Source organism: Symphodus melops (assembly GCF_947650265.1).
Source record: "Symphodus melops genome assembly, chromosome: 11".
Classification (NCBI taxonomy): Eukaryota; Metazoa; Chordata; class Actinopteri; order Labriformes; family Labridae; genus Symphodus; species Symphodus melops.
In genome coordinates, this window is record NC_136701.1 from 4550224 (window position 1) to 4563663 (window position 13440).

General features: G+C 40.9%; 1 protein-coding gene across 1 annotated transcript in view; it reads right to left on the minus strand.

The window, feature by feature from the left end:
• Positions 1-199: 199 nt before the first annotated feature.
• esama (endothelial cell adhesion molecule a) overlaps positions 200-13440 on the minus strand; it is a 67446-nt gene continuing 54205 nt past the window's right edge. Inside the window, exons 2-7 of the mRNA XM_079356482.1 lie at positions 9640-9791; positions 6059-6266; positions 5815-5970; positions 4825-4947; positions 4472-4607; positions 200-3687 (exon numbers count right to left, since the gene is read on the minus strand). Coding sequence (XP_079212608.1) covers positions 3144-3687; positions 4472-4607; positions 4825-4947; positions 5815-5970; positions 6059-6266; positions 9640-9791 — 1319 coding nt within the window. The 3' untranslated portion in view covers positions 200-3143. The remainder of the gene's footprint in view (positions 3688-4471; positions 4608-4824; positions 4948-5814; positions 5971-6058; positions 6267-9639; positions 9792-13440) is intronic.

A 13440-nucleotide genomic window follows, 5' to 3' on the forward strand; every position in this document is an offset into this window, starting at 1 on the left:
TCATTCATTTAACACAGATACCGAAACCCCCACCGTACAGTGGAGTCACGAACTGATTCTACTTACAGTGGAGAATTGTGGAGAATGACAGCGTGAACTCAGTGCCTGTCTGAACAAGCTCACAGGCGTTCCTCTGTTCATGGTTCAAACTATCCTGCAGAATACTTAAACTTCATGGGTAAAAACACACAAACACAACTTACAATATCTCTTTTATTTGAAAATATTCATACAAAGCATTTTCCATGAACACAAATATGGAGGATAAACTGCACATTAATGTCCACAGTTACGTCCTATGCTGCAACACGCGCAGGAGTTTGGTCACCAGTTTGTCCAAAGTGGTTTTTACAATCCATCATAGTTTATAACTCACGGACAGCGAGTAGGAAACATTGGCTACATATAATATCTGCTCCTGTGCTCTTAAACATGACTGTAGAAAAATAAAGGCTTGTCTTGAATACATTTGAATGTTCATAATGTACACTTTTTCAAAGACGACTTCACAAGTTCAAACAGACGCTCGATGATCGACGATCGGTTGTAGAAACTCGATGTTCAGCTTCACTCGTCCCGCTCTGTTGTACTCAAAACACAACGCCACAGCTTCAAGATGAAACTCGCTCCATCTCGCTTGTTTTCTGTCAGATTGGTTTTCTTTGTGGAATAATCTGCATCCAATGCGCTTATCTTTATATCGACACATTTCTCAGATTGGTTTGTTGTTATTCTGACTTTCTGTGCATCATTTAAAAAAGGCAGAACATTAATTATAATGCTCCAGTGTAACGACATTACAGCAGGATAAATAGCATGATCACTTCCAATAAATATATTTTAAAACATCTCATTTCCAAATCCATATTTTAAATAGCAGACGTGTGTGAACAGATAGAGAAGAAATATACAATCAAAAATTGAAAAACAATTTTTAGAGTTGTTTTGAGTACAAAATGAATCTGTTCAGTCGTATTGAGCCGACATTGATGTTTTTCTCTATGTTGTTTTAAATTTGCATTCATAGACTGTATAAAACAAAAGGTATTTGTCATCTAGTGGTCAAACACAGAAGGTTTTAAAAGGTGAACAACACGCTTTGAGGCTGCAGTCGGACCCGGTGGCTGCTGTCCTGTACGTCTCTCCACGGTCCTCTCTCTGAATAAAAACCCTCACCCACAAAAAGATGAACGACACGACGGCTCCTTAGAAGTGAAGCCAGAACATTTGACCCTCCCTCTGTTGACTGGCCAGGTCGTAAGCTCCGCCTCCTCCATGTTAACAGATGCATGGGTCAAACTTTAAAATCATTTTTTTTGTCATAATAGTTAGTTGTCATTATTCCGAATTGTTCCAAAAACCTAACCTTTTTTTTTTACTGTACTTTCTATGGGGATTTGATGTGGGGGAACATTTAGCGACAAAGCCTTTTTCTTATCTCTGATTTAGTCAATGGTAAGGGTTACTTGTGTAAGAGGTGTTGATATATATATTTTGAACATAAATCAGAGAGTTGTTGATCTCCTCCTGTGCAGACAGACATCAAACATACTGAAGTAGAAATGGTCACTGTTTTTCTGAATGGTCTTATTTGCTTTTGTAGGTTTTAAGAGACATTAATATTAAGTTGAGTCTGTTTGATAAACAGCTAAATCATCCTACATCTCCAGCGTTCTCTTTAGAGCGTGGCTGCCCTGATGTTTACAAGTTCTTATCATTACAACCCTGAAAAAGCTTTCATTCAGTATTTGTAATTAAAGACCCTCTGCTTTGGCCAAACGCTGAACAACAGTTTTTTTTAAAGTTCATTTTTGTAAAGGCTGATCTTGGCAGGCAAATTAGCACTCTTATATTACAACAGTTACTGTAAATTACAGCTTGACCATGAAACCCCATCCAGCTTTACCTACAAGTCAGCATGGCCCAGCTCCTCTCCTGCTCCTCCCTCTCGTCTAAGCAGCGTGGTCACTCCAGATGTCTGTGGCTACGTCTACTTATACAGTCAATGAAATACGCAGTGGAAACTGTGCATCTCCCTTGTATGATCATGACAGAAAATGGCAGAGGATCAATACCATGGCATATTTTAAACAGCAACTTGACAGCTGTGGAAGTTTTCCAGGGTCCTGTTAATATTTCTGGGCAATGTCAATCGAAAGTTTAGCATACATTGTTTTCTACTAAAATAATTCAAGGGTGACGTACAGTATATCTTTGGTTCAGTATCCAGTGTTGCAGTTAAATATATAAACTTATGAATATGTCCCATACAGGCTTCTGTACTGAGCAAAATGAACCAAAAATAAATATCCTATATACAACTTCTATTCTGCAGGCAACTTAAAAATAATAACAACTCAAATGTGGACTTCGCAAAGTCACCAAACTGCAGCTCTGAATAGTGCTCAATATTGTAAGAAGCTTTTGCTAATCTGTGAGTCTAAGAGCATTTAATAAATTGGAACCACTGACAGAAGTAAAGCCAAGAAAAGGATTAGGATACTTGATCATACGTATATTGTAGTCTTATCTTTCTCTCCACAAGTCTGCTGCAGAAAAATACACTCAGTAATAGGCTTTAATTCACTAAAAACCAGGCCTCACTCGTTTCTGTATGAGCTACATTTTCTGCTGTGAACACTTCTGACACAATGTGCTTTACGTTGAACTCTTTAAGGTAGTTTTTTTTCTTTTAAGTAAATAAGATGGATGAAGAACAGCGGATCTTTATCACTCTGTCTGTTCATCTGTGTGGCTTACAGGTGTTTGAAAGCCTCCAAAGGATCATCCATGTTGAATAAGTATGGCAGAAAGAAATATAGAATGCAGCGTTTAAAAGATACGTAATAAAAAAAAACAACATTAGAAATGCTTTTATAAAGTAGAAAAAGAGGGCAAATGTATGAAAACTATATCCATACGTAGTTTGTAATGTATACAGTGCATACAGAGTATAAAAGGCTTGAGTATACTTGAAGTGAGGAAACAGTCTGTGTCTGCAGTCTTACCATGAAAACCTCAATAAATTGATTCTTTTTTACTGTATTTTTGCGAAATAGAAGTTGAAGCGTTCCCTTTTTTACAAAAAATTCAGAAGACCATGTTGGATGTCTTAAAGGGACAGTACTTCTCTGTATTCTGCGTTAGACCAGAGAGCCGGCCTGGTTCTGTGCAGGCACCATAATGGGCACCCCTCCCATGCGGGCAATGTTGGAGGCCGTGACGGTGGAGGTGGGTATCGGTGGGGGTATAGGCGTGGTCTGTAGCTGCAGCTGAGGCTGGCTGTAGGTCAGGGGCAGCGCCTGAGCCTGAGGCAGCTGAGCGTAGCGCTCCGGTCTGGGCAGGGAGCTCCCATTGGTGGTCGCCTCGGAAGGGACGGGCTGATCGCGGGGCAGGGTGGTGTTGTTGTTGTAGCTGTAGTGGGTGGGGGTGGAGGCTCCGTGGTGGCGGGACGGTCTGTAGCCGGCCGTGCTGCCCGTGGCGGTGATGATGGAGGCGGTGTCAGACGGGGGGCGCTGCGGGTACTGCTGCAGGTGGTGGTGGTTGTTGTGGTGGTGGTGGTGGTGGGGGGGCTCTTTGTGGTGGGGGCTGGAGGCGATGGAGGACAAGGTGCCGTTCTTTGAGATGATGTCCGAGCCCATGCCGCTCTTTGCCCAGGAGACACGCTTCGGGGCCTGAGCGTCCTCCCTGCAGGACAAACAAAGACTTTAGAGTGTCCACTTGAGAATTAGAACATAATTTCAGTTCCTAAGGGATACTAGATGAATGCTCGTGCTAGTCATGCTATTAATCATAATAAATGTTGTCATTGATCCTGCAGCTTTGACTTGAAAGTAATACGGATAGTGTGTCTCCAGAAGTGTCCAAAAGTGAAGCCAAAATACCCCCACAATGGGTCCTTACATACTGTGCGGCTAATTCAACTTGGAAACAAGACAAGATTAGAGAAGATGAATGTTGGAGCTGCAGAATTGATGCCACTCCCTGTTCCTCCAACTGAAGCTCACGTTTAATTTACAGATAAACGTCCAATCCCGTAGGTCGGTACAGCCCACAGCAGAACAGCTTTTTATGTTGATTTAAAAATAAGACTATTTGTTAGTTTTCTTGCTTTTTCTTTCACACTTCCTCCTCTACTCTACAACTCCAGTTAGGAACCCTGCGAGGAGCACATTTGTCAACAGAGCCGTCGATCATGATGCTACATCTGTTTTTTTTTTCTCACATCAAAGAGCTAATTAAAACAAAAACCACTCAGAACAATGAACACTTGGACATAAATCAGCATTATACAAAGTATCAAAAACTACCACAACAGAATCTCAATTTATTTGATGTGTACTTTCACTTCATAGTTTGACAAATGTCCCATCTGTCAACATGGAGACAGTGTGTTCATGATCTCTATTGCAGTCAGTCAGCAATAAATGTTGTAATTGTCAATCTGACCCAGTAACTGATATGAACTCACTTGATTTCGTTGGCCATGTCGTCCTCGTTGTCTCTGCGTCTCTTCATCAGGAAGAAGAACCAGGCGAGGAGGAGGAGGAAGATGATGCCAGCTATTGAGCCCACTACGGCACCAACAATCATTCCAACATTGTTGGCTACGAGAAGCAACATAGGACAAAATATAATCACATTCATCGAAGCATAAATTAGACAAATAACGTGCGTATCTGCCTGAAATCCTTTTTCTGTTACACAAATGTCTCAAATTAGTTTAAAAAAAAAATAATGTTGTGAACAGTTTTCACAACAAGCCACCTCATTCCCTTATTGTATGCACAGAAGGTTGTTATTGTTCTGCAGTGTGCTACGTACAGGAGGTGATGTCCAGGTTAATGAAGCAGCTCTCTGACCCGGCTGAGTTGCTGGCTGTGCACACGTATTTTCCTGACATGTTGCTGCTCAGGTTGCTCAACTTCAGTAAGCCCATCTTCTCATCTGAAATGGCATCAAATACAGAGGAATAAGGTCATGCAAACTGCATACACTTCACTAAAACTGATGACACAAAAAAAACAAAAACTGAACGTAGACTCAGTGATGTTAACCTGGTTGGTTTCTGAAAAGGTCTTATAAAGTCTTGTGATGGTGGACACAACATTGAGAAGCAAGTGAGCTGGGCCTACTTAATACTGTGGTTACCAAAACATGCCAACCTCAAAAGCCTTTTTTGTACGAAAATATATGAGTTTATTTCTGCTGAAAAAATGGGATTTTTTTTCTATTGGTGTTAACAAGGATTCCTTTTCTTTTGGAACCAGCTTCAAGTGGACACTTGAGGAACTGCAGTTTTTTTTTGTTTTTTTTTTTGCATTGGCTTCATTTTTTCAGCACCAAAGGTTGCTGCTTGTTAGTCACACAGAGATGAACATATATGTGAAATATTCAGATTGTAATTCATCCCTTATTGTTGATGATGGAGGACATTAGGTGGGGAAAAAACAGTGTATATATGTTTTTGTTAATGACAGAAAATACTTTATACTTTACATTAGTTTCAAATACTAATACTTATTTCAAATTAGTCAGTTTAGTCTCAAGGTAGTAAGAAAACTACTGCAGCTGAAATGTACACCATTAAAGGTATTTCTACATGGAAGATAACAGATGACAAAAGAGCCTTTAAATCTCATAAAAGACCATCACAGATAAACCGATAGTCTGTCATATGTTTATCAATAAGGTTTGTCCTGTATAGCACGAATCATTTACTGTATAGTCCTCAAAGGGGACGAGCCAGGGTTCTCCGGGAACAAGAGATAACAGTTAATAACAGTGATTGGTTCGTGTGCAGGCTCCACCCACTTAGCATGGGAGAGAAGAAGACCTCCGAGGTGGGACTGGTTTTCTTCCACTTGTACAAAGGAATCGGCTTCCCAGAGTCCGAGTTACAGCTCAGAGTCACGTTGCCCTTCAGCACCGCCTTTCCTGACATAGAGCACTTAGGAACAGCAGGAGGCACTGAGAGAAAAAAAAGACGTTTGTTACATTCTGATATACAAACAGTGCAGTCCATATTTAACCAGTCCTAGAAACAAGTCTTTCTCACCATTCACATTCAGAGTGAGTTCTGCAGGCGGAGGAGGATTCTCAGGGGTGATGATCTGGCAGAAGTAGCGTCCTGAGTCAGACTCCTTAGTGTCGTTGAGGTACAGCGACACATCACGTGACGGCATTGTCGATGAAAAACCAACACGGCCTTTAAACTGTGGGCCCACGCTCACGGAGCCTTTGGTGTAGGAGATGACCTGGGAGAACTTTACCGCAGAAACAAACATACAGGAAGTGAATGTCAGTGAGCCAAACAAGGAACCAGTTTACAGACATCCATCAGAGACGTTTTCCTTCATTGCATCTATTGCACTTCAAATAATGATTGTTCTGAATTTGTCAAACATTTGAGTCCACGACGTATATGCATCCCAACTTCTGCTCTACTGATCAGATCTACTAAGAGAAAGTAGTCCTCATGTGTGGCTCTTTTTATTGAACCTTGGGTTAAATAGACTTGCTAGCAGTTTTAGGATGGACTTATTGGAGGGGAAACTATTCAGAGCGGAAAAAAAGCAGTTAATAAGCGAGTGACTCACTGAAATAAAGAAAATAAACAAAGACTTGACTAAACTCCACTGTTAAAGGCAGGGTAGGTAATTTCATCCAGATACACTTTTTAAGTTTTTGGTTATAGTTGTCTTCATGTCCTGACAGTAATTAAGATCTCATGTGCTCTGAAAAAGGAACAAAGGAAATCTGTAGCAGCTGTAAACCTGTAAAAACTTCGACCAATGTCAGATGGACGGTTCGTTTTTAATAAACCAATCAAGCCATAAATGGCACTGGAACCTTTTTTGAAGAGTCATGTAATGAGGCGTAGGGCCCAGACCAGCTGTCTGATCTGAGAACGAGGGAAGTGACAGAGGACGAGTCGAACTCTGAGCCTTCGGAAAGTAATTTAAGTTGGAGAAATCTCTGACAGTTTTTCTTTCCCTTAAAGAAGCAGTTAGACAGTCTGAAAAGATTACGTCAAATTAGCTGCTGGACTGAATACCAAGTGGACGTGTGTACATCCCTGTAACACACACACACACACACACACACACACACACACACACACACACACACACACACACACACACACACACACACACACACACAGTGGCAGTTGGCTCTTTTTTATTCATCTTTCTTGGCTACAAATGACAGTGGCTACAGTACAGCACAGTGACTCACCGGATGGCGAAAAAAAACCCGCTTGACTTTTAATCAACGGTGTCTTTCCCAGCGCTCTGTGAGTTCTCTTTTCCTGTTCTCTGTTTGATTGTGATCCTCTTTTAGGTTGTCCATCTGTACAGCTCAAATATCTGAGCTGCACAGATACGTAAGCTGAGTCATGATCAGGTTTGTAGATAATGTGTAAAAAAAACCACAGAGAGATTTACAGAGATAGACTTTTTAAGCAAAACCTCTCAGCTTCATTTCACGTTTATAACAAATCATCTGTTCAGGATACATGTTGGGTTTTTTCCCCTAATGCATCAAAACACACTTTATGACAGCACATGTATTAGATGAAGTTATTTAGTTTCTGTAAAGGAATAAGAAAAACAACTATATGTAATAAATGTATTTGGTAAATGGTCGGGACACTGCATGGCACACCTTCACATTCACACTCTGATGGCAGAGGTTACTATGTAAAGTGAATACCGTAAATTCCGTACTATTGAGCGCACCTGGATATAAGCCGCACCGGCTAAAAATAAGTAAATAAATGTATTTGTACATATATAAGCCGCACTTGATTATAAGCCGCAGGTGTCCACGCTATAACAAGAGCTATTTACACAGACGTAGGCTACCGGTAACATCCGCAAATACTGTAGCGTCCGTACGGACGTTAAAGGACGACGAGAGCGTTCAAATAATAACTTTTAATAACCCGATCACTGTCGGCCGTGACCACGCCGTTTACAGCGGAGAGCAACACATAACTTGCCGTAACAATCCAACTCTCTCCCCCAGCGTTCTCTCATACAGCCACTCAACACGTTCTCGCTGGTGCATTCACTGACTCTCCACATAATCGGAATTATGAACACATTACCAACTACTGACTTTACAACATGAACCGTTACAATACGAAGCCTAGCCGACGGTGTCTGTAACACGGCTGATGAAAAAGATGACCGTAATATATTTCACAAGAAAAAGTCCATCCATTCACTGCCTCAGAATGACTTCATTACTCACTTCCTCAGTCTCTGTTGTCGCTGTCAGTGTCATCTTAACGTGCAGCAGCTCTGTTAGCTTCTTTGACAGCCAGGTCGATCGCCTTTAACTTGAAAGCTGCATCATATGTATTTCTCCGTGTGTTTTCCATCATGAGGGTGCGTGCATGAAGCGCAAAATGACTGATATTAAGATCCGACGTGACGAAGTCAAATGTTTTTGCGGCAGAAGCTCATTGTCCCCCATAAAAAATCCATGCATTAGCCGCACCGGAGTAGAAGCCGCAGTGCTCGAAGTGTGAGAAAAAAGTAGCGGCTTATAGTCCGGAATTTACGGTACTCCATTCATACACATTTATATGCCACTGATGTAGCAGCAGGAGCTAGTTGGGGTTAACACTTGCCCAAGGACACATCGGACACATCGCTGTAGGAGCTGGGGATTGAACCCCCAACCTTCCATTTAAAAGACGAGCGACTCTACCAGCTCAGCTCCCAAATTGTTTCACAGTGACTTGACTAGCTAACGCTTAGCAGTGTGTGAGGTTTCCTAACCTGCTCTTACTGTCGAGTCAGTGGGACAAGGATCCAACCAAACGGCCAAAGTTACAGTAAACCTGACATCTTTGTCTGCCCTGTTGAGCGTCGAAAGAAAAAGCTCAATTCGTACAACTCTCTTGACTTAGACAAACTTGTACTTGTCATGTCCAACACGTTGACAACTGAGATTTGTAAGATGATTTTTAATATCTAGTCAGCTACAAGGACATAAAACACATCTATACAAGAAGTGCGCTGTCAAACAACTGGCTGGGGGGGCGTCTGTTGATGATCAGTGTCGTAGAGGCTGGGATGTTATTCAGGGACCATAAGAGTGCTCTGTGTTAGCAAAGCGGCAAATTTGGTCAGCACCAAGTTAGGGAAGATAATACAGAAGAGCAGAAAACTGCATTAATGTGGCTGAACGTGAACGATGAGATGAATTACTGACAGAAATATATGATAATGCTTATTAATATTGTTTTAATGGTTTGATTAATTTAATTAATTTCCACATTTATTTATCTATTCATTTCAAAATGTTTTCATTTTCACAGCACCTCGGTGACTCCATACATGCCATCAGTCTATGCTCAGTGTGTACATTAGAGCAGTATAAGACAGTGCTTGTATGTAAGCTTTAAGCCTTTTTTGTCTTGGATTATTTTCTGAAGGTTTACAAAGGTAAAGCTTTTGCAGATTAACAGCATAAGAACAGACAAACACCCTTTGAAGCTGTAATCCCAGATATCACACCAACAGCAGGCTCAGTACAGAAAGATTTATAAAATGGAACAAGACGTTAACCGATATCACTTCGTTATTTTTCGATTGGCTCTGCAGCCTCCCATGTTTGTCTTACCTGCTGTGAGTTGCCGGTGACAAAGTTCCAGAGGATGGTGTTGGTGCTCAGGTCTCCGCCCGGCACAGCACTGTAGGACGCCCTCAGCACCACAGTCTGACCTTTGATCACATCCATACTGGTCTGAGGCATCGTGATCTGAGCCCATACACCTGCACAGAGGAAGAGGAAGAGGAAGAGGAAGAAGACAATCTGTCAGCGTTCTGCAAAACTGACTTTCATCCATTCTGATGAAAAGTTTTCTGTAAAAAGTGTTCTGTAAACCCAAATATGAGCGTCATGTTTCCATCATATTTAGATTAGGTAGAACATTTAAAATATTACCAGGATACACTGCAGGCTACGGAGGCCCTAAACAGACATTGTTATCGCCAGATTACAAGATAAATCAATCCAGATTAAACATTTAATTGTATATGAAATGATGAGAAAACCAGCGTTATAATCCCAAAATAATGAGAAACATAAGTAGTAGGGATGTGAAGATTCATCGTGATAAAATGATTCAAAGGTGTTAAGGTTCACATCAGTAGTCTGAAAAATGAATCTCAATAACATGGTGAGCGTCAGCAGCTGTAGAGAAAGACTCAGAGGACGCACCACCGTCTTTTAAATCAGAGGTGTGGAAGCATTTTGGCTTCCCAAAGACAAAACCTTAAAAGACCAAACACACTGACAAGCAGGTCAGCAGCTCCTGAAGGAAGCTGTTTCACTCATCATTAGTCTACAGTCTGATTTTGTGACGTATGTTGAACCCATCATCGTGAATCGTGTCGTGAGTTGAGTGAATTGTTACATCCCTAACACTGTCAGTAGAGACCTCCAGAAAACAACGGACATGTACGTGATATCTCCAGAACAGAGGGAAATCAAATATTTGGATGCAGCGAGATGCTAATGACATGAGTATGCACATTTACCCATTTATGCTACGCATTATGAATATACTGTAGGTTCAGTCCAACTCTGTGCAGGCTGGGTACTTATGACCTGACACAATAACAGACACAAAAACATGTTTTATTGGTTCTCACGAGTACATTATGATCATTATTGATAACTTTATTCTGTATCTAAACTCCAGGTTGGACTATATATTCATTATAATTATACATATAAAAAAACTCGGCTTGTCTAACTGAACACGCTGTAATCTAAGAAGACGCTGTTATCTAAGAAGACGCCGTCATAAATCTGAATAAAAAAACTGACAATCAGGTTTTGATGGCAAAATTGAATGTAGTGCACAACTATGGCCAGAGGGTGGCAGCAGAGAATCAAAACACATCTGCTTTTCACAGACACAAAGATGAAACGTCCCTGCTGCGTGTTCAATAAATAACTGTTATATGTGATTTCTTTTTTCGAACATCGAAGAGATCACCGGTCAGTGAAAGTGCAGCTGTGTGAGAGAAGATGTCAAGTCTGACGCTGTGTTTACGCTCGCAGGCTGACTCTGCCTCCGTCATGTTTACTGTAAATAAATCATTTGGTGGGAAATGATTTCACTCTGGTTGTGAGTCAACTAAAGTGTACACTTTCCCTTTATGATGGCTAAATAAGACTGAGTACAAATACAGGAGGGTAAAGAGACAACAAATACAGATGGACGTTTTAATCCACTCTGCCTTTTCATAAACTTCACTATCGTCTCTTTCTCCCTCTAATTATTCACCTTTTCATAAGGTGGACCTAAATCAAATTCATTTTGTCCATTTATATTTATTCACACTTATTCAGCTGTTCCATTATTGTTGACGTCTTTTCGTTTAAAATATGACTACAGTGTCCGTCACAAACAAAAAGACGACACTATTCTCTGCTTTCGCCTTGGTCAGAGAAGAAGAGGATCGTGACACACTAAAAGCAGGTTGACTCTTTCCCTCTCCATCAGTGTCATCTCACATCGCCTCCTCCCTCGCCTTCTCTTGTGCTTCCCCATCTTTAATCTTCCAACCTCTATTCACCTTCTTATTCCTTTTTTTAAAAATCCAGCATGGAGGAAAAGTGCACCCAGGTCAATTTAAATCAGTGTCATGTGACGTTTAGCACCTGCTTTATGTGTGTGTGCCTTTGTGTTCATCAGAAAGGATTCGAAGTGGAAATGTGGCAGGTGTCGCGCACATTCTGAAAAATTGATTAGACTTCTTTGGGTGTGTTTTTTTTGTTTGTGTGTGTGTGTGTGTGTGTGTGTGTGTGTGTGTTTGACACACAAGCTCCATGAAAAATGCAAAGTGACGGACATCTACACACAAATCTTTATCCACAATGAATCTGAAAGCAGTGACTTTCACTGCCACGCATGATGTCGACAAACACACTGACCATGCACTCCGTGTTTAATGACTTCCCTGTTGTGCGGCAGGAACAACAAGACAAATGTACTAATTAGTACTCTTGTTTGTTGTCACACGTGTCACTAACAAGAACATCCCTCCATGAACAGGAAGTGATGCAATCCAATGTAAAGCCCAGTCTGAGAGTTGGAAGTGTTTTTTTCTGTCTGGAATAATCAGAGAAACCTCTTCACTTCCTCTGCTACAGCTCCTCACTACAAAGAACAAACTGGCTCGTCTGATGTCATGCTACATGACTTTTGGGTATTGGAGTCCTCAGAATTCAAAAAGTCAGCCTCAGGCTTTCAGTCACTTTAGGCCCACCAACTTGCAAAGTGTGCAAGTAGCTTCAAAGACACAATGAAAATGTGTTTCAGAGAGTCTTGATTTTTTAAATCTGTTCTCTCCTGTGAGACCGAATAGAAAGTGGTGACAGTGAAGAACCAGACAGCCCTCTGCTTCCTATGACTTCACCAAAGCCTCCCTTTAAAAACCACACACCTTTGCCCATGTCGAATATATGGTTTCTGGTTTAAACCTCTATAAACTGAATGTTGGCCTTTTGAAAGTAAGGAAACAAGCTGAGAACACAGCCATACATTTAAGGTGACACGATCTCAAAGACCATTCATACAGACCTAAATGACAGCTTGAGCCACATTTTAGTCCTCTCTTAATGTTCATTTTCCTTCTCGGATTTTTCCACTTGGTATTACCCTACATAAAACTCAGCCTAATGTTGAAATCATATAATCGGTCACTGATTATACACATGTTGGGGTGCGTTAGACTGAGTGGTAACCTCTGGTGATGAAGCCAATTCAAAGGTGCAAAATGACTGCAGTTCCTTGAGTGTCCACTTGAGGCTGGCACCTAAACCAAGGAATCCCGATGAACTCTGTTCTAAACATGTCTGCTGTGTTGGTTGACTCATTACTCGCCTGAGAAAGCATTTTCAATAAGGCGACCACCTTATAACATATTTTCAGAATCCATAGGTGACTTCACTGGGACTACAGTCATGGTTGGTATAATCGATGGTTTTTACCCACTTCACACTCGAAACATTCAGAGGAAAGTCCGCTTTGTGTCTTCTTGGGTAGGAATATTCAGTCCAGATATTTTTGATAAATGCTCCTTTTCAGAGTCCTTTGGTGTATGTTGAATGGTGAATGTTGATATTATGACTGAATCTTGGCTGTATTTTTTTTTATAGAGGATGGATACAGTTGCAGCAGTTTTGGGAGCAAATATTTTCCAAAATACAAAACTATTCCTTTAAGTATCTTTGTGTGGTCTGAAGGAATAATGAGATTGGGTTGCTTCTGATGAGTTCTGCAGTAGTATTGTGCTTCCTCACTCTTTAGTTAAATCCTTTATTTTGTCTCCAGGTGTTGTTTTGTTTTGTTTTGTTCTCTAACGTGCATTCAGGACTCCAGACAGACTCATTTGATTTGGTAAAATG